General features: G+C 47.3%; 1 protein-coding gene across 1 annotated transcript in view; it reads right to left on the minus strand.

Moving 5' to 3' along the window:
* The window catches only part of LOC309415180 (E3 ubiquitin-protein ligase UHRF2-like), a gene marked incomplete at both ends in the record, with an annotated part of 157,369 nt that overhangs the window by 106,983 nt on the left and 28,728 nt on the right, over positions 1 to 21,658 (minus strand). Inside the window, one exon of the mRNA XM_082012621.1 lies at positions 697 to 939. Coding sequence (XP_081868747.1) covers positions 697 to 939 — 243 coding nt within the window. The remainder of the gene's footprint in view (positions 1 to 696; positions 940 to 21,658) is intronic.

Below are 21,658 nucleotides of genomic sequence, written 5' to 3' on the forward strand. Positions count from 1 at the left end.
CCCAGTATTTGCTACTTTGTTCTGAAGCTTCAACTATATAAATACTAATACACAGACACACATATATATCAACTTGCTGATGGTAGTGTTTCTCTCCTTAAAGCAAGCTGTCTATCAAAGGGTAGCCAATATTTAAACCTAATTTAAAGAAGTGGTAGAGATGATGTTGAAAATTATAGATCAGTGATGAAATAATCGCTAAGTTACCTTGCAATAATTTTAAACAAAATACCTTCTTAGGTCCTTAAGGTCTCTGAATATGTTACACACCTGTACACTAAGTTTGGAAAGCAGAATGCCTTAGCTAATAATATATTCCAATTGCATCTGTTCATAGAATCACAAAATCATTTAGGTTGGAAGGGGCTTCTTGAGATTACCTAGTCCAACGTCCCTGCTCAAGCAGGGTCAGCTAGAACAGATTGCCCAGGACGGTGGCAAGGATGGAGACTCCACCACCTCTCTGGGCAACCTTTTCCAGTGTTCAACCAGTTTTAGGTTCTAACTAAATGATTTCTTAACTCAGTTTAAGATTTATTTTAATCTGCACAGTGCAAACTCATCTCGAGTCTCTCAGTCCCACTGACATAAAGTTGGTTATGAAAAAAAAATGTTTGAAGATACAGGCCTGTATAAGCAATAAAATTAAAGTGATAGATGCAAGATAAGGCCCCTGCTTTCAAAACTTGCACATACCTTGTACAATCCAATGCCAGGATCTATAAGAAACAAGTGAGCTGATGTAGATGGCTGATTCGGTGATCTACCACTTGCTGCTCTTTTGACTTTGTTTTTACAGTTGGAAACAGCACAGGGATTAACCTCTCCACCCTGATTTGTCACAGAAGTGGTAGGAGCTTCAGATTCAGAGCGTATCAAAAGCTGAACTATGTCATTTAGTCCAACATCGTAGTCAAATAAAGTGTGTCCATCTTCCAGCTGTCAAGAAAAAAACAGTATATTGGTAAAGTTCCACCTTGATATTAGTATGTAGCTCTCCTCTTAGAGAGGATAATTTAAAAAAAACAGAAATTTGCTTCAAAGTTGAAGAGACACGAGACATATATGGTAAATGTATAAAATCATGTATCTTGAGTGAAGTCAACAACAACTCATCAAGCACAGTGGACTCATGATTTCTGTCTAATGACATCTCTTAAAAACACACATCTTTACAGACTCAAGATGTTTTAATCATGGGACTAGAATTTAAAGTATCACAGGTATTTTCTACTCAGATCACAGTTAGGAACTGCATTGCCTCATACTGTTATGGAATAACTATGGGTAAACATGCATTTTAAATTATATTTAATAGTGAGTTATTGCGAATGGATAATTAGGGACTAGGAGTGGATTCAGCCGCACCTAGACTCCTCTCTGAGAAGGAGTTTAGAAAGCAAGGGAGTCCACTCTGAACCTTGTGACTCAACAGGAGGGCATACCTTTACTTCCCTTACCTAACCTTAGTCATAAACCACAGACCAAGTCTGGGACTAGGAGTGGATTTTGGTCCACTCTGAACAACGTGACACTGTATACCTTTTCCATGTTGAATAAGTAATAGAGTGAACCTTGCCATCGAATCCTGTCGAGTCACACTTTTTAGAAATTTATATTAAAATCATTCGCTTTCTGATATCTTTAAGCGGCCTAAATTATCCATTCGTGACATGAGTGTATTGTATATATTATAGTGCATATAGTGCTATCATGCACCAGCCTCCAGGAAAATCAAATGATACAATGGACTGTTAAAGACTACACTGAAAGCAATGGGTGGTGGGACATTTAAACATTGGGATAAACATTTAGCAGAAGCCACTTGGTTAGTCAACACTAGGGGATCTGCCAATCGGGCTGGCCCTGCCCTATCAAAACTCTTACATACTGTAGACGGGGATAAAGTCCCTGTGGTGTATATAAAAAATATGCTGGGGAAAACAGTCTCGATTATTCCTGCCTCAGGGAAAGGCAAACCCATTTGTGAGATTGCCTTTGCTCAAGGACCTGGGTGCACTTGGTGGGTAATGCGGAAGGATGGGGAAGTCCGATGTGTACCTCAAGGAGATTTGATTTTGGGTGAAAACAGTCAATGATTTGAACTGTATGATGTTAATTGATATATAACACTGTATGTCATCACTACTATGGTCGCTATATGCCATATCAACGGTATTACAGTAAAAATCACCCAGATTAATCACAGAATCACAGAAACACTAGGTTGGAAAGGACCTTCAAGATCATCAAGTCCAACCATTAATCCAGCGCCACCATGTCCCCTAAACTATGTCCTGAAGCGCCACATCCACACGTTTTTTGAACACTTCCAGAGATGGCGACTCCACCACCTCCCTGGGCAGCCTGTTCCAATGCCTGACCACCCTCTCAGTGAAGAAATTTTTCCTAATATCCAATCTAAACCTCCCCTGGCGCAACTTGAGGCCATTTCCTCTTGTCCTATCGCTAGTTACTTGGGAGAAGAGGCCAACACCCTCATCACCACAACCCCCTTTCAGGTAGTTGTAGAGAGCGATAAGGTCTCCCCTCAGCCTCCTCTTCTCCAGACTAAACAACCCCAGTTCCCTCAGCCGCTCCTCATAAGACTTGTGCTCCAGACCCTTCACCAGCTTCGTTGCCCTTCTTTGGACACGCTCCAGCACCTCAATGTCTTTCTTGTAGTGAGGAGCCCGAAATGGAACACGGTATTTGTGGTGCGGCCTCACCAGTGCCGAGTACAGGGGGATGATCGCTTCCCTACTCCTGCTGGCCACACTGTTTCTGATACAAGCCAGGATGCTATTGGCCGCCTTGGCCACCTGGGCACACTGCTGGCTCACGTTCAGCCAGCTGTTGACCAACACCGCCAGGCTCAGGTCCTTTTCCGCCGAGCAGCTCTCCAGCCACTCTTCCCCAAGCCTATCATGTTGCATGGGGTTGTTATGACCCAAGTGCAGGACCCGGCACTTAGCCTTGTTGAACCTCATACAGTTGGCCTTGGCCCATCGACCCAGCCTGTCCAGATCCCTCTGTAGAGCCTTTCTACCCTCAGGCAGATCAACGCTCCCGCCCAACTTGGCGGGAGTCATCTGCAGACTTACTGAGGGTGCGCTCGATCCCCCCGTCCAGACCATTGATAAAGGTATTGATCAGAACTGGCCCCAAAACTGATCCCTGGGGAACACCACTTGGGACCGGCCGCCAACGGGATTTAACTCCATTCACCATGACTCTCTGAGCTCAGATGTCCAGCCAAGTTTTTTACTCAGCGAACAGTACGCCCATCCAAGCACTGAGCATCCAGTTTCTCCAGGAGAATGCTTTGGGAAACGGTGTCAAAGGCTTTACTAAAGTCCAGGTAAACAACAGCCACAGCCTTTCCCTCATCCGCTAGGCGTTTCACCTTGTCATAGGCGGAGATCAGGGTAGTCAAGCAGGATCTGCCTTTCATAAACCCATGCTGACTGGGCCTGATCACCTGATTGTCCTGTTCGTGCCATGTGATGGCACTCAGGATGATCTACTCCATAACCTTCCCCGGCACTGAGGTCAGGTGCCCTTCAGTGTTGAAAGCATAAGCAAAAACTGTTTAGCCATTTAGCTTGTGGACACTTGTCATGGGCCAATATAGCCTACCTAAAGGCTTTTGACATTTCCTAAACCTGTGTGTGTTAGGGGTTGCTGAATCTGGTAGTCCAATGGAGGCAAGGCTGCTGTAGCTCTGTACCCCCAGGTCCAACAAGTAGCGAGACTGAGCCTGTATTCCCAGTAGGCCTCACACATATACAACATGCATACATGCACACACGGCTGGTCACACAGATCAACACAGGCAGAAACACTCAGCATTCACACAAACTCATCCAACACCAATGGCCTCATCCTGTTCCCCTCTCTGACTCATCAGGATGAAGGTCTGTTAGTAGGAAATATATACATATATGCCATGTGGATCCCTCCAGTAGCTGGGCTTAGACACTCAGTCTACGCAGTAGCTGGCCCCTGGATGCCCGGTCTCCCTAGTTGCTGGTACCTGGACATGTGAGCCCCTGAGGCCCGTGGCCCTGCTCCAGCTGCTGGTACAGACCGCCCTTAACACACACCAACACAGATACATGTGCTGTGGATGTCTCCAATAACTGGGCATAGACAGTCCATCCAGTAGATGCATACTCGCTTTCCCCAGTTGCCTCACGCACAGACATGTGTATAAAGGGGTCTCTTAGTCAACCCCCAGACCCTATGGTCTCTCCAGCAGTTGGCCTGAACACCCTGGTCCCTCCAGTAGCCAACTCCTCCAGTTGTCTCATCCCCAGGGGCACATATGCACACCTGGCTCCCAAGCCACTTAACCCACTCGCCAGCTAGTTAGATGGTCACGCACCAACATGCGTACCCTCACTCACTCCAGTTGCTGGCACCCCAGACACATGGGCCCTATGACCCATGGTCTGACTCTAGTTGCTAGCATTTAGGCCTCCATGCACACATGTACACACAGAATAGAGAGTTCACTCACCCAGGAAAAGAGTTAAAATGGATTTTAATGAGAAGACAGGGCAGACTGTGCTGATCAGGTGCAGGGTATGGCCAGACAAGCATACGGACCAACCATCTGTTTACCTGTGACCGTCCCCTTTTATCCCTCTGTTTTCCCGTACTTGTTTTTCCCCAAACCATCTAGATCCCTCCCTTTCCCTGCCTTTGCTTCCTTCCCTAAGCATCCCATAATAAGTCTTGTGTGATCCCAAAATGCTCTTCCCCTGCATCCCATAATGTGTCCCATATTCCCCAGGCAGTGCCCCCCAACCCGCCCCCCCCAGTCTCTGAGGTGATCCAGAGACCCTCTCCCATTTACTCATCTTAGAATCATAGAATCATTTAGGTTGGAAAAGACCCTTAAGATCATTGAGTCCAACCGTCACCATCTTGACACTGTCTTGATGGGTGTCACCCCTGGACAATGACAATGGGGCTGAGGCTCTCCTGGGACAGACCTGGGAGGAGCTGGGGCAGGGTGTCCCTTACTCTGACTGTGTTATTGGGGTTCCCCTGCCTGCCATTGTGCCTCTGTGCTCCCTCCTGTGTGTGCGGAGATGAGCTTTTGATGGGCTGATGGCTCTCCTGCGATAGGCCTGGGCAGATTATTCTTCAGGTTCCCCCACCTGCCATTGTTCCTCTGGAGATGAGGTTTTGTTATCACATAACCTAACAGGGTGCTCCTTTCTTCCAAGAATGACTGTTATATTCATAAAAGCTGGTTTAAAATTTTCACTTAACTTTCTGAGTTGTAAAAGCTGTTTGGAGGTATGTCCAAATACATAGCCTAGGTGATGACTAGACCTGTGGTGTTCAAATTGATGTTGGGATCGTTTATATACTATAGGTGGATACTGACAACTTTTTGATTTGGTTTTCTGGTGATATTTTTTTATTGCAGCTCTGTTACTCTAGGACTCCTCTGAAGCACCCTTGAAAGGAACAGAAATATAGCTCTTGGACAGGTAAATGCATTGGCCAAGTGCTATACTTCTGTACAAGACAGTTACTTGATGCAACTTTTGACTGGAGGAAAGCCATCATTGAGCATGTTCAACAGGGAACTCTCCTGCTGTGTGCTCAAGGAATCAAAAATCCTTAACTCCTGGAAAAGGTTAGATGGAAGTGACAATCCCAGCAACCTTCTTGCATGGCAGGAAGAGCAAGTTCTGTACATAAATCATGAGATTGAGTATAGTAGAAATTCTAAAAGCTCCACTGAACTTATGTGGGCACCCAATGGGGAGTTCTAGGTTCCTTTAATTTATTCAAAATAACATTCTTTATGATGGGTTTAGTGTGGATAACTTCTATAAAGGACCCTTAACCAAAGTTTTCTTATTCAACTTGAAGCTATCTATCCTTATGTCTTTTCTGTTCAAGAACTCTGTTTTAGGGAGCATGTAAGGCCTGGGCAGATTAAGATTTGTCATCACCTATTCTCCTCAAGTTTAAAAACAAACAAAACCCCCTCTACTACACTCTCTATGTAGTTTCACCTTCATTGTTAGATGCAGGTATTACAGTAGAGTGTGTGTGTGGCGGTGGGGTTCAGAAGAAGATCAAAGGAGCTTCTCTGGGCTCCTGTTCCAGTATTTGAACACCCTCATGGTTAAAACAAGCAAACAAACTCCTAATATCTAATCAGAATTCCCTATGTTCCAACACGTGTCCGTTGCCTCCCATCCTATCACTGTGCACCTCCGAGAAGAGTCTGGCTCCGTTTTCTCTGTATCCTCTGGTCAGGTAGTTGCAGACAGAAATAGCGTCTCTTGGCACCTTCTCTTCTGAAGGCTGAACAAACCCAGCTCTCAGCCTCTCGTTGCATGTCACGTGCTCCAGCCCCCGACCATCTTGGTGGCCCTCTGCTGGGCTTGCCCTTGATAATTTGAAACATTATGAGCTATTTTACTGTCACATTACCTCTGCTTTCCTTTGAAACGTTTAGAGGAGCTATACCCTTATTTTCACTGCAACAGAAGCTTATTATCAGTCTTCATAAGAAACAGGCTGCTAACAATACCTAATCTTAAAGCTGTAGCAGCATGCAGTTCAGGATAATATTCAGTTACCATGGAAGTTTGCTTAAGTGAGTCATGCAAAAATGCTTCCAAGGTTTCATCCCAAACCACTACTGCAAACTCATTGGTAAGAATACAGAACAAATTATCACGAAACAAATTAACCATCATACATTCAGAAGCGAAAGAAAAATATTATGTGCAAGTATACAGCATAGATATTTACAGGGAAGAGACCCAATAGACTCCATCTGATTTCTTAGGAAAGAGAACCTTGAAATGAGAAGGGCCTGAGGGGTAAGAGGAAAGACAGTAAATACTTAGGTAGCTCATATTACTAACATGAAAAGAGCCATACAATAAAGAAATTAAAGAAACATCAATAAACTCTAAAAGATGTCAGAATAGAAAACAAAACTAAGAAAGGCAAGCAACATATAAGGTCATATGTTGTAAAGATGATGCCAGACTGCCATCTAAACTGAGGAAGGCCTTCTTTGCACAAAAGAAAAAAAATAAGGTGCAAGCAAGAATAAAAAAAATATAGCCCATCTCCACCACACAGCAGAGTACAGTACAGACACCCCAAGTTAGTGCTGGAGATAGAACAATATAGTTGTATTAGTGCAATGTCGTTTCCAGTAGAGTTAAGTAGCTCTGGCAGCGATGCTAATTACCCAATGAACAACGCTACTGTAGTCCAGCTATACTTCTCCCAGAACCTTAGCTAATTCCCAATACCATGTCATTATAATTATTCTTTGGCACCCATATATATGAGTGGGAACTAGTCCATTTGGGAAGTGCTACAGAGCAAAATACTTTGGAAGACTACTAAATATAGATATAAATCTCAAACCTCAGCTAACATTTTTTTATTTCTTCTTTTTAGAAATACTTTGAAGTACTTATTCTCTTCTCAAGTTGCTTGATTACTAGTCTGGGCTGGACAGGAATGAAAATATTCAAATCATGCAAAAAAAGGCAAATATTTTAACGTCCTTAGTTCTTGCTAAGGAAAAAATAGTTGATAAAAATATTTGCACTAATATGCCTTAGTTTACAGGCACAGCAAGTGACAAGCAAAATTTCAAAGCACCGAAGAGCTTAATCCTTGATTGTCTAGACTAGGAGTCCAATGTATGCAATATTTTCTATGCAAGTTATTATATAACCACCTAATGGAGATACAGAAGGTACCGCCATTTCATTTGGCAATCATGATGATACGTATACCATCATGACTATCAGAAAATTTTTTTCATTGCCATACTACATGTCAAAGCTGCTGATGTTGTGTATTTTGTCAAGCAGTAAACTTGCTGTCAAAGCATACCTCAAAGTGTATCCCTGGAGGACAAAGACCAAAAGAGCCAGGTAACTAGCTCCCTGATAGATAGGCTAAAACAACAACAAAGTTGGTCAGACTAAACTTATCTGCTACAGGGGAGCACCTATTTAACCACTAAGCAAGTTTGCAGAGCACAGCTAAGAGACTTGGCAGCTGGCACAGCAGGGGGGCACAAAGGAGGCCCAGAGACCGCTCCAGAGAGTATAGGGACTGCTTAAAGCTGTCTGACAATGGCAGTGATGTGCCACAGGGCTCGGTCCCCAGCACTGGGTGGAGCGAGTACCCCTGGTATGGCAGAGAGCTTGACTCAGACACAGAGCCCTGGAGGGAGGATGCAGCTGCCCAGGTCTGGGGCCACAGGGAGTGCCTGGGGCCTCTCCCTGGGATTGGGGGTGATGGTGGCATGACCTGTGAGAGACATGCTCTGGTCGAGCCACTGAGTCAGCAGGTGAAGGAGCTATGGGAGGAGGGGAGTAGGCTGTGTAGCATCGAGGAGGATGAGCAGGAGATGGACAGGGTCTTCACAGAGACTCTATAGAGGCGAGAGCCTGAGCCACATGATGCAAGGAAAGAGGGATGGCTAGCGGTTATGTTTGAACGAGAGCAGGATGGACATGCCCAAGCGGGGGGGGAGCTGGAAGCTTGTGACTTCTGGCAGCAGGAAAAAGGCTCCTTCTCTACCTGCGGATCTGAATTTACAGAACCGGTAGAGTACCTTGGTAGCCAAAGAGGAGAAACCAGCTCTGAGGGAGGCTTCAGAGCCAGCTGGGCCCAAACTGTTGTGGTAGGTTGACCTTGGCTGGCTGCCAGATGCCCACCCAGCCGCCCTCTTACTCTCCCTCCTCAACAGGACAGGGGGGAGAAAATAAGATGAAAAAGCTTGTGGGTCAAGATAAAGGCAGGGAAATCACTTACCAATTACTGTCACGGGCAAAACAGACTCGACTTGGGGAAAAATTATATTTAATTTTCTTGCCAATTGAAATAGAGTTGGATGGTGAGAAACAAAGACAAAAATTTAAACAACATCTTTCCCCTACCCCACCGAGGCTCAACTTCACTCCTTCATTCCTGACTCCTCTACACCCACCTCCCCACCCGCCTGAGCAGTGCAGGGATATGGGGATTTGGGGGTTGCAGTCAGTTAATAACACTTTGTCTCTGCCACTCCTTCCTCCTCACACTTTTCCCCTGCTCCAGTGTGGCTCCTCTCTACGGGCTGCAGGGAAATACCTGCTTCACTGTGGTCTCTTCCATGGGCTGCAGTGGAATATCTGCTCTGTCACCTGGAACACCTCCTCCACCTCCTTCTCTGCCCTTGGTGTTCACAGAGATGTTTCTCACACTTTTTTTCCTCAGTCCTCTCTCTGCCATGCGGCATTTTGCCCTTTCTTAAATATGCTTTCATAGAGGTGCCACCAGCTTCGCTGATTGGCTCAGCTCTGGCCTGTGGTGGGTCTGTTGTGGAGCCGGCTGGAACCGTCTGTGTCTGGCACAAGGCAGCCCCTGGCCTCTTCTCACAGAAGCCACCCCTGCAGTCCCACCCCTAGCTACCAAAACCTTGCCACGGTACACCCAATAGAACTGTGCATTAGCACCAAGAGGGAACATTGGGTTGAAGCAAGGATCTGAAACAATTATAAGGTTTTAGCATGTGTAACTAATCAACTGTAAGTTTTGCAAATTTCTTAATATATGTACTTTCTGGACGGTTATTGATTACATTAGTTTAACTTTAGTATAGAATTCTTTAGCCTAATAACCGTGTGATTATGTTTAACGGCCTACTCTCACAGTCCTTAGGCTATATTTGCCTCAATACTAACATTTTAACTATGTGTAAACAGTTAACCACGAGGAAAGCAGGCCTCATGAAGATTAAAACAAAGAAGAGTTAAGAGCAAGGGCTGAGAGATTAATGAGTACAGAGAAGATATCTTAACCTTGAGCATAGAGACAGACTGGCAAGAGTGCTCAAACAAGGATGATAAGAAGGAACCGCTTGGCTGGACAACAGAAGGGGCAAACATCCAAGGAGAAGAAATTATCCTCGAGAGACCCGTGACCATAAAAGGGAAAAAGGAGTAGGGGGCTAACTCCCCAAACGACCACCGACGACCACCCGAGACCCCCGCGCATGCGTAGCGTAGTTTTGCAACGCCAGCATTACGTAAACATAGTAGATAAGCAGGGAGGGGGTGATTTCTCGGAAAATGTGTGAATATTCATGTCTTTAAGGTATATAAAGGATGAACTTTTGTTTCAGCGCACGCATGTTAGGAGGAGATATCCCCCATGCGTCCAGCGCTGCAATAAAGATGTCTGCTTAATAACACTTTGATGTTATTGAGTTTAAATTTCTTTAACTTTTTTGAATCAGGGTGACTGCAATTGGAGTCTCCCTTCTACAGGGGACCCATTTGCTGACCAGACGTAGGATCGTAGAATAATTCAGGTTGGAAGGGACCTCAGAAGGGCCCTAGTCCAACATCCTGCTCAAAGCAGGGTCAACACTGAATTCAGACCAGGTTGCTCAGGGCTTTATCCAGTCAGGTCTTGAAAACATCCAGACAGAGATTGCACGACCCCTCTGGGCAACCTGCTCTACTGCTTGATTGACTTCACTGTGAAAAAGTTTCCTCTATATATCCAGTCAGAGCCTCTCTTGTTTCAGCTTATGCCCGTTGCCTCTCATCCTCCCATCATGCACCACTGTGAAGAGCCCGGTTCTGTCTTCTTGTAGGAAAGACTGTGTCACAGGAGGTTTGTTGCTTGCTGGAGGCCCAGATACAGGATACTACAGAGAGGCTGCCAAAGCTCGTCCAGTCCTTTGACCTATTACCCCTTACTGCTCATTTGTGTGAATAATGGTAACACTGCAAAAAAGAGACCTAGAGCAAATCACGAGTGACAACAGAGGTCTGGGAACAAGGGTAAAGCACATGGGAGCCCAGGTGTTCCTCTCAATACAGAATCACAGAATCACAGAATCATTAAGGTTGGAAAAGACCTTTAAGATCATCAAGTCCAACCATCAACACACCACCACCATGTCCCCTAAACCATGTCCTGAAATGTCACGTCCACACGTTTTTTGAACGCTTCCAGTGATGGTGACTCCACCACCTCCCTGGGCAGCCTGTTCCAACGCTTGACCACTCTCTCGGTAAAGAAATTTTTCCTAATATCTAGTCTAAACGTCCCCTGGTGCAACTTGAGGCCATTTCCTCTCATCCTATCGCTAGTTACTTGAGAGAAGAGACCAACACCCACCTCACCACAACCCCCTTTCGGGTAGCTGTAGAGAGCGATAAGGTCTCCCCTCAGCCTCCTCTTCTCCAGACTAGACAACCCCAGTTCCCTCAGCCGCTCCTCATAAGACTTGTTCTCCAGACCAAGTTCACCTACTGCAGGTGAAGGGAAAAGGCTCCGGTAGGAGCAGATGCATCCTATAGGTTAACACCTGGCTGCACAGCTAGTGTCCATGGGATCCTAATTGATTGATGAGGACTGCTGAGAAGGACCAAGAACCACCTGACAAAGTGGGTCATCCTTGCCAACTTGGGAAGGAGGACTTTGAACTAGGTCTGACAGGTCATGATGACCAAAGCCTGAAGAGAAATAAAGGAACAGGGGCATGGAGAAGGTACCCAGGGGACAGGTAGGCCCTCACTTTCCCCATGAAAGCAGCACAAGTGGGAGCCCATCTCAAGTGCCTGCTCATAAATGCATGCAGCATGGAGGGGACACACACACGACAAAACCAAGAGAAATCAATATTCTGGGGAAGGTTGCAGGGCTCTGTTCTCATTGGGATTACAGAGATGTGGGGGATAGGTCACATAAATGAAGCGCGGCCATGGATGGATGGAGCTCTTCAGAAAGGACAGGATGGACAAGAGGCAGGGAGGGTTTGTGCTCTGTGCAAAGGAGTAGCTCAAACACACACAGCTTTGCCCTGGAGCGGGGGAGGAGCCAGTCAGGAGAATGTGAGTACAAATCAGAGAACAGACCAACACAGGTGATGCCTGGGTGTACTGGTTTTGGCTGGGATAGAGTTAAATTTCTTCATAGTAGACTGTATGGGGCTGTGTTTTGGATTTGTGCTGAAAACAGTGTTGATAACACAGGGATGTTTTAGTTATTGCTGAGCAGTACTTACACAGCGTCAAGGCCTTTCCTGCTTCTCACACTGCCCTGCCAGCGAGTAGGCTGGGGGTGCACAAGAAGCTGGGAGGGGACACAGCCGGGACAGCTGACCCCAACTGACCAAAGGGATATTCCATACCATATGACATCACGCTCAGCAATAAAACTAGGGGGAAAGAAGGAGGAAGGGGGGGGACGTTTGGAGTGATGAGGTTTGTCTTCCCAAGTAACCATTACACATGACAGAGCCCTGCTTTCCTGGAAATGGCTAAACACCTGCCTGCCGATGGGAAGTAGTGAGTGAATTCCTTATTTTGGTTTTTGCTTGCGCGCACAGCTTTTGCTTTACCTGTTAAACTGTCATTATCTCAACCCACAAGTTGGGGGGATAAAACCAGGCTCACTAGAGTTGAGCCTAGGGGTGGCGTGCCAGAGTTGAAATCGATAGCCCAGCTCAAGTGCATCTACACCAATGCACGCAGCATGGGCACCAAACAGGAGGAGCTGGAAGCCATTGTGCAGCGGGACAGCTATGATGTAGTTGCCATCACAGAAACATGGTGGGATGCTTCTCATGACTGGAGTGCTGCAATGCATGGCTATAAGCTCTTCCAAAGGGATAGGCAAGGAAGGAGAGGTGGTGGGGTGGCTCTGTATGTTAGGGAGTGTTTTGATTGCATAGAAATCAATGATTGTGAAGACCAAGTAGAGTGCTTATGGGTAAGGATGAGGGGGAAGGCCAATGAGGCAGATATCTTGCTGGGAGTCTGTTACAGACCACCCATCCAGGACGAAGAGACAGATGAGACATTCTATAAGCGACTGGCAGAAGTCTCGCATTCGCTGGCCCTTGTTCTTGTGGGGGACTTCAACCTACTGGACATCTGCTGGAAGTATAACACGGCAGAGAGGAAACAATCTGGGAGGTTCCTGGAGTGTGTTGAGGATAACTTCCTGACACAGCTGGTGAGTGAGCCCACCAGGGGAGGTGCCTTGCTGGACCTGCTGTTTACAAACAGAGAAGGACTGGTGGGAGATGTGGTGGTCGGAGGCCATCTTGGGCTTAGTGACCATGACATGATAGAATTCTCAGTTGTGAGCGAAGTAAGGAGTGGGGTCAGCAAAAACTGCTACCATGGACTTCCGGAGGGCAGACTTTGGCCTGTTCAGGTCACTGGTTGAGGGAGTCCCTTGGGAGACAGTCCTGAAGGACAAAGGGGTCCAGGAAGGCTGGACAGTCTTCAAGAAGGAAATCTTAAAGGCACAGGAGCAGACAGTCCCAATGTGCCGTAAGAAGAGCTGGCGGGGAAGGCGACCGGCCTGGCTGAACAGGGAGATTTTGCTGGGACACAGGGAAAAGAGAAGATTTTATCATCTCTGGAAGAAGGGGCAGGCAACTCCAGAAGAGTACAAGGATCTCGTTAGGTCAAGCAGGGACAAAATTAGAAAGGCAAAAGCCCAGCTAGAGCTCAGTCTGGCCACAGTTGTAAAGGATAATAAAAAATGTTTTTACAAATATATTAACAACAAAAAGAGAGCCAAGGAGAATCTCCATCCCCTACTGGATATGGCGGGGAACATTGTCTCCAAGGACGAGGACAAGGTTGAGGTACTTTTAATGCCTTCTTTGCCTCAGTCTTTAATAGCCAGTCCAGGTATCCGCAGGGTATTCAGCCCCCTGAACTGGAAGATGGGGATGGAGAGCACAATAACCCGCCCATAATCCAGGAGGAAGCAGTTAAGGACCTGTTAAGCCACCTGGACACCCACAAGTCTATGGGGCCTGATGGGATCCACCCGAGAGTACTGAGGTAGCTGGCGGAGGAGCTTGCCAAGCCACTCTCCATCATTTATCAGCAGTCCTGGTTAACAGGGGAGGTCCCAGACGACTGGAGGCTTGCTAATGTGACACCCATCTACAAGAAGGTCTGGAAGGAGGATCCCGGGAACTACAGGCCTGTCAGCCTGACCTTGGTACCGGGGAAGATTATGGAGCGGTTGGTCTTGAGAGTGCTCACAGGGCATCTGCAGGACAACCAAGGGATCAGGCCCAGCCAGCATGGGTTCATGAAAGGCAGGTCCTGCTTGACCAACCTGATCTCCTTCTATGACCAGGTGACCCGCCTAGTGGATGAGGGAAAGGCTGTGGACGTTGTCTACCTGGACTTTAGTAAAGCCTTTGACAGTGTCTCCCACAGCATTCTCCTGGAGAAACTGGCGGCTCGTTACATGGACGGGTTTACTCTTCGCTGGGTGAGGAACTGGCTGGATGGCCGAGCCCAGAGAGTTGTGGTGAATGGCGTTAAATCCAGCTGGCGGCCGGTCACAAGCGGTGTTCCCCAGGGCTCGGTTCTGGGGCCGGTCTTGTTCAATATCTTTATCAATGAGCTGGATGAGGGGATCGAGTGCTCCCTCAGTAAGTTTGCAGATGACACCAAGTTGGGTGGGAATGTTGATCTGCTGAAGGGTAGGAGGACTCTGCAGAGGGATCTGGACAGGCTGGATTGATGGGCAGAGGTCAACTGCATGAGGTTTAATAAGGCCAAGTGCCGGGTCCTGCACTTTGGCCACCACAACCCCATGCAACACTACAGTCTTGGGGAGGAGTGGCTGGAGAGCTGCCTGGCGGAAAGGGACCTGGGGGTGCTGGTTGACAGCCAGCTGAATATGAGCCGGCAGTGTGCCCAGGTGGCCAAGAAGGCCAACAACATCCTGGCCTGTATCAGGAATAGTGTGGCCAGCAGGAGTAGGGAAGTGATTGTGCCCCTGTACTCGGCACTGGTGAGGCCGCACCTCAAATCCTGTGTTCAGTTTTGGGCCCCTCACTACAAGAAGGATGCTGAGATGCTTGAGCGTGTCCAAAGAAGGGCAACAAAGCTGGTGAGGGGGCTGGAGCACAAGTCTTATGAGGAGCGGCCGAGGGAACTGGGGTTGTTTAGTCTGGAGAAGAGGAGGCTGAGGGGAGACCTTATCGCTCTCTACAACTACCTGAAAGGGGGTTGTGGCGACGAGGGTGTTGGTCTCTTCTCCCAAGTAACTAGTGATAGGACAAGAGGAAATGGCCTCAAGTTGCGCCAGGGGAGGTTTAGATTGGATATTAGGAAAAATTTCTTCACCGAGAGGGTGGTCAGGCATTGGAACAGGCTGCCCAGGGAGGTGGTGGAGTCGCCATCACTGGAGGTGTTCAAAAAACGTGTGGATGTGGCACTTCAGGACATGGTTTAGGGGACATGGTGGCGCTGGATTAATGGTTGTACTTGATGATCTTGAAGGTCCTTTCCAACTTTAGTGATTCTGTGATTCTGTGAATACAAGCTCTTGATGGAGATACCAAGCCAACTAGGGGAAGATGTTGGACCTGTCACCCACAAACAAAGAACAGGTTGGGGACATAAAGGTCAATGGCACCCTTGGCAGCAGCCACGATGAGGATGAAGTTGAAGATCCTGAAAGGAGTGAGCAAGACACATAGCAAAATTACAACCCTAGACTTCAAGAGAGCAAATTTTGGCTTGTTAAAGGACCTGCTTGGCAGGATACTATGAGAGACTGTCCTAAAGGGCAAAGGGCTCAGGAGGGCTGGTTGATCCTCAAAAAGACAACCTCCTCAAAGCACAAGAATAATCCACTCAGACATGCAGGAAGTCGAGCAAGCGTGGCAGAAGGCCAGCAGAGATGAACAGGGGATTCCTGACTCGGCTCAAAGACAAAAAGGAAGTACATAGAAGGTGGGAGCAGGGAACGGCTACCCAGGAGGAATATGGAGACGCATGCAAGGATTTCATTAGGAAAGCCAAAGCTTGGCTGGAGTTGGAACTAGCAAGAAATGTAAAGGGCAACAAGAAGGGCTTCTATAAGTACAGCATCAGCAAAAGAAAGGCTAAGGAAAACATGTGCCCACTACTCACCGGAGCACAGAATCTAATAGCTAAGGACATCAAAAAGACTAAGGAACTCAGCGCCTTCCTTGCCTCAGTTTTTTACAGGTAAGGTTGGCCCTCAGGTGTCCCAGATCCCTGAGCCTAGTGGCAGACTCTGGGGCAGGGAAGTATTACTCACAGTAGAGGAAGACTGAGTTAGGGAGCGCTTCAGCCAACTGGACATACACAAGTCCATGGAACCAGACGAGATGACCCTGAGGGTTCCTGATGACTGGAAAAAGGCAAACATCACACCCATCTTCAAGAAGGAGAATCCAAGGAGATAAAGACTGGTCAAACTCACCTCAGAATCTGGGAAGGTTGGGGAGCAAATCCTCCTGGAAGCCATGTCCAGGCACACAAAGGAACTGGGCTTGCTCCAGTATGCCCATGTCTTTCTTGTACTGGGGAGACCAAAAGTGGACACTACTCCAGATAAGGTCTCACAAGTGCCAAGACAAGAGAGGGAAAGGATCACTTCCCTGGAACTGCTGGCTGCACTGTTACTAATACAGCTCAGGATGCTGTTGGCCCCCTTTGCTGCAAGGGCACACTGTTGGCTTGTGTTCAACTTCTTGTCCACCAGGACCTGTCCACCAGGTCCTTTTCTGCAGAGCTGCTTCCTAGGCAGTCAGCCTCTAGCCTATACTGTTGCATGGGGTTATTCCAGACCAGGTGCAGGACTTGGCATTTGTTTTTGTTGAACTTCATGAGGTTCCTGTCAGCCCGTTTCTCCAGCCTGTCCAGGTCCCTCTGAAAGTCAGCCCTGCCCTCCAGCACATTGACTGCTCCCCCCAATTTGGTGTCATCTGCAAACTTGCCAAGAGTGCACTTTGTCCCCTCATCCAGGTTGTTAATGAAGACGTTAAACAGTATTGGTTCCAGTACTGATCCCTGAGGGACCCCACTAGTCATTGGGCCCCAGATGGACTTTGCACCACTGATCACAACTCTTTGAGCCCAGCAGTCCTGCCAATTTTCCACCCGCCTTATCGCCCACTTATCCAGCCCATATCATACCAATTTGGTGATAAGGGGACTGTGAGAGAGTGTGTCAAAAGCCTTTCTTCAGTCAAGGTATACAACATCCACTCCCCTCCCCTTGTCAACAGAACCAGTCACCACATCATAGAAAGCAATGAGGTTGATAAGGGATGATTTGCCCTTGGTAAAGCCATTTTGGCTGCTCCAAATCACCTTCTTGTCCTTCATGTGTTTAGAAATGGCTTCTAAGAGGATTTGCTCTATAACCTTTCCAGGGACTGAGGTGAGGCTGGCTGGCCTGTAGTTCCTTGGATCCTCCTTCCCTCCCTTCTTGAAGATGGGTGTGACATCTGCCTTTTTCCAGTCATGAGGAACCTCCTCCAGTTGCCATGACCATTGCCTTGACCATGATGTTAGAGAGCAGCCTCACAGTTGCACAAGCCAGCTCCTTCAGCACCCTTAGATGCATGCCATCCGATCCCATGGGCTTGTGTATGTCCAAGTGGGTTAAGTAATTCCTAACTCTTTCTTCCTCTACTGTGGCTACTGCTTCACTCCCCCAGACTCTGCTAGGATGCTCAGGGACCTGGGAGGTCCTTACCAGTGAAAAATGAGGCAAAAAAAGCATCGAGTACCTCAGCCTTTTCCCCGTCGCTTGTCACAAGGTCCCCTGTCCCATTGAACAATGAGCTCATGCTCTCCTTAGTCTTCATTTTGCTACTGATGTACTTAGAGAAACCTTTCTTGATGCCCTTTACCTCCCTTGCTAGGTTCAACGCCAGCTGAGCTTTGGCTTTCCTGACTGCATTTCTACTTGCGCATGCAGTGTCTTTATATCCCTCCCAAGTAGCATGCCCCTGCTTCCACCTCCTGTATATTTCCTTTTTGTGTCTGAGCGCAGTCAGGAGCTCCCTGTTCATCCATGCTGGCCTTCTGCCACACTTGCTCGACTTCCTGCACATTACAAATGGACCGTTCTTGTGCTCTGAGGAGTTTGACCTTGAAGATCAACCTGCTCTCCTGGGCGCCCTTGCCCTCCAGGGCAATTTCCCATGGGATCCTGCTAAGCTGGTCTCTGAACAGGCCAAAATCTGCTCTTCTGAAGTCCAGGGTTGTAATTCTGCTGTTTGTCTTGATCACGCCTCTCAGGATCTTAAACTCCACGGTCTCATGGTTGCTGCAGCCAAGGCTGCCCTCAACCTTCACACCATCAACTGGTTCTTCCTTGTTTGTGAGTAGCAGGTCCAACAGTGCATTTTCCCTAGTCGGTTCACTGATCACTTGCATCAAGAAATAGTCTTCTATACGCTCCAGAAGTCTCCTGGATTGCTTGCACCCTGCTATATTGTCCTTCCAGCAGATACTGGGGTGGTTAAAGTCCTGCAAGAGTACCAGGGCCTGTGACTGTGAAGCTTTCTCCAGCTGCCTAAAGGCGGCTTCATCTACCTCTTCTTCTTGATCAGGAGGTCTGTAGCAGATACCTAGTACAGCATCACCTGTGCTGGTCTGTCTTCTAATCCTTACCCACAAGCTTTCAACGGCTTTGTCACCTGTCCTAAGGTAAAGCTCCATGCATTCAAGCCGCTCCTTTGTGTAGAGCTCAGTCCCTCCTCCTCACCTGCCCACCCTATCTTTCCTGAAGAGCCTGTATCCCTCCACTGGAGCACTCCGATCAGGAGAGCTATCCCATCACGTCTCCATAATCCGAATGAGGTCATAGCTCTGCAACCGTGTACGGACTTCTAATTCCTCCTGCTTGTTCCCCATGCTACATGCATTCCTGTTCAGGCATTTGAGATGGGCCCCAAGTCGTGCTGCTTTTACAGGGCAAGTGTGAGAGCCTCCCCTGTCATGCTGTCCCCCAGATACGTTTGTTCTGACCCTTGTGCCTTCACTTCTCTTCAGGTTACGGTAACCCTCCCCTGGCATACCTACTTTAAAGCCCACCTCACTTGGTTAGCAAGCCTGTTTGCAAAAACGCTCTTGCCCCACTTTGTCAGATGTATCCCATCCTTGCTCAGTAGCCCTCGCTCCTCAAAGAGGGCCCCATGGCCATGGGAGACAAAGCCCTGCCTGTGACACCAGCCACACAGCCAGGTCTTGACCCACTGGATGAGTCCACTACTACCTGAGCCTTTCCTCCTCACTCACAGTATTGAGGAGAATACCACCTGGGTCCCCATGCCCTTCACCCTCACCCCCAGAGTTCTGTAGTCACTTGTGAAATACTCCAGGTTACCCCTGGCAGCAACATTGGTGCCCGCATGGAAGTGCAGGAAGGGGCGATAGTCTGAGGGCCAGACAGGACTTGGCAGTCCCTTTGCAACATCCCGGATCCTGTCCCCTGGCAAGCAAAAAACCTCCGAAGACATCAGTTTGGGTCAGCAGATAGGTGCCTCTGTCCCCTCACGGGAGGGGGTCTCCAATGACTGTCACTTTCCTTTTTCCCTTTGTGCAGACACAAGGTATGGGCTCAAGCTGGCTCTGATGCGTACCCTGAAGGGTCTTGTTTGTCCTCACCAGTGCTCAGGGCACTATACCCAGGGCAGTTGCAGGTCTGCAGGTGGAGCAGGAGCCTTTCTTCCATTTGCTAGAAGTCATAAGCTTCCAGCCTTCTCCATTTTGACAGCCACCCTCAGCTACCTGTTTGACCATGGCCTCTAGCTGTCCCTCCTTCCTTGCAGTGTGTGGCTCAGGCTGTTGTCTCTGCAGAGTTTCTGCAAAGACCCTGTCAATCTTCTCATCGTCCTCCCTGATGATTTGCAGCCTGCTCATCTCTTCCTGCATCTCCTTCACCTGGTGACTCAGCACCTCGACCAGAGCACATCTCTCACAGGAGATGCCACCACTGCCCCCAGTCCCACAGAGAGGCCCCAGGCACTCTCTGCAGCCCGAGACCTGGGAAGTGTCATCCTCCCACCCCGCCCCAACTCTGTTTGGATCGAGGCCTCCAGTGTGCCAAGGGCGTTATCACCAGTCAGTGCTGGGGAGTGTGCCCTGCTTCGAGACCATCGCTGCACAACCTCCAAGCAGCCCCACGCAGTCCTCAGCATAAATGCCCGTCCCCTCTGCACCACAGCCGTGTTAATAACTGCTGCGACAACTACCATGTCACTACCTGCTGCTCTCTGTGAGACGGATCCCCCCTAATCAGGAGTCAGCCTTTCTGTGTGCAAACTGAGAGCAGCCCCTGCAGTGTCCCGGGTGCCCTACACCACAAACTGCCCCTGCTAGTGGCCGCACCTCTGTTTGCAGTGCTCTGGGCTGCTGCACTCCCTAAGGAGCAACTAAATAACAAAATCATTGCATGCTTTGTAGACGCTAGGAATTTCTATGTGTTTGGAAGATGTCATCTTTCTCTTGTAGATGCTCAGTATACTGAAAGAGTGATGACAGATGCACCAGGTGTAGCTGTTTATTGACGGTGCATCAATCAAAAGATGTTAATGAGGCTCTAAGTTTTAGAAGCATGCTAAACGGGAAGAAAAAATGGAAGTGAAATTTACTAAGGTAACTTGACTGTTTTCTAAATTACTGGAGTTAGAAGAGCTAGCAAAATGAAAAAATCTGTTATTCTTGCTCTAAAGCAGGTTACTCTTGCTTTAGTACGTATTCTAATATCCCTTTAGAGAGTCATTATTGACTTATATGAAATACAGCTTGACTAATTATTTGCCTGTCGACCTCATAAATGTAAATTATGAACTGACAACAAATGTTCTTTAAAATATTATTTAAGATTATTTACCAAATGTATATCTTTTAGTTTAATACATTGCCTAGGCACCCTCATTTTGGAGGAGTCATCTTTGAGCAAAGTTTTTCTCAATCTGTTATATAAACTGTTGTTGGATTGAATGTCCTATCAAGCTGATCAGGGGACTTGCTGTTCACCCATTCCCCAAAGCTTCGTTTCAGAGACAAATTGCAGTACTTATTTTGATGAAAATTGCCAGGTTTTTAGGTTGAATACTTAATTTGTCTGAGGGATTATTTGTGACTCATTTCAGTAATGCTTTTGTGTTTTCTGGTGATGTAGGAGCTGACTACTGGGAAGAAGAACTTTTTTATAAGTAATACTGTGTTCAGTAAGGATTTAAAGTGTCTAATGTATTAATTTCCTTTGAATGTGCACAGATTGTCCTTCTTTGTTCATATATGGACCTGGGGCTATATCCTGAATTTTCTATATCTTTCTATTCCTTTAGTAGAACTTGGAAAGTTGGAACAAACCAGGTGGTGTCATCTTGATTGCAGAGGAAAGGTTATGCTGGAGAAAGTGGTACTATGTTGCGGGTATAGCTGCTTCCTTGCAGTAGCTGGCTATGAGGATGTAGCCTTACTGGTTATGAGCCCCTTGTAATGTTAACTTTAGTATAGTGTGTGTACTTCAAGAAACCACACCTTCTTGTAGCTTGTCTCTCCTTCTATAACAAAGTAGAGCACCTCCAGTACTGATTGTCTTCCAACTTATGTTATTCTTTTAAATCTTAATGAAGCAATAATGCTGGGTAGGGATATACAAATAAGTTACTGTTAAGTCAGGTAGTGTAAGAACTTGAGCGTGTCAGTTATTTTTTGGTAATTCTCATTTTTTTGTCCCCAAAGATGGGCACTGTTGCAGATTATTTGACTTGCTCAAAGTTTGCACATTTGCTGATATTCTAGGAACTTGGTTTTTTGCTCATACC

The sequence above is a fragment of the Phaethon aethereus genome (assembly GCF_964289735.1).
Source record: "Phaethon aethereus genome assembly, chromosome: W".
Taxonomy (NCBI): domain Eukaryota; kingdom Metazoa; phylum Chordata; class Aves; order Phaethontiformes; family Phaethontidae; genus Phaethon; species Phaethon aethereus.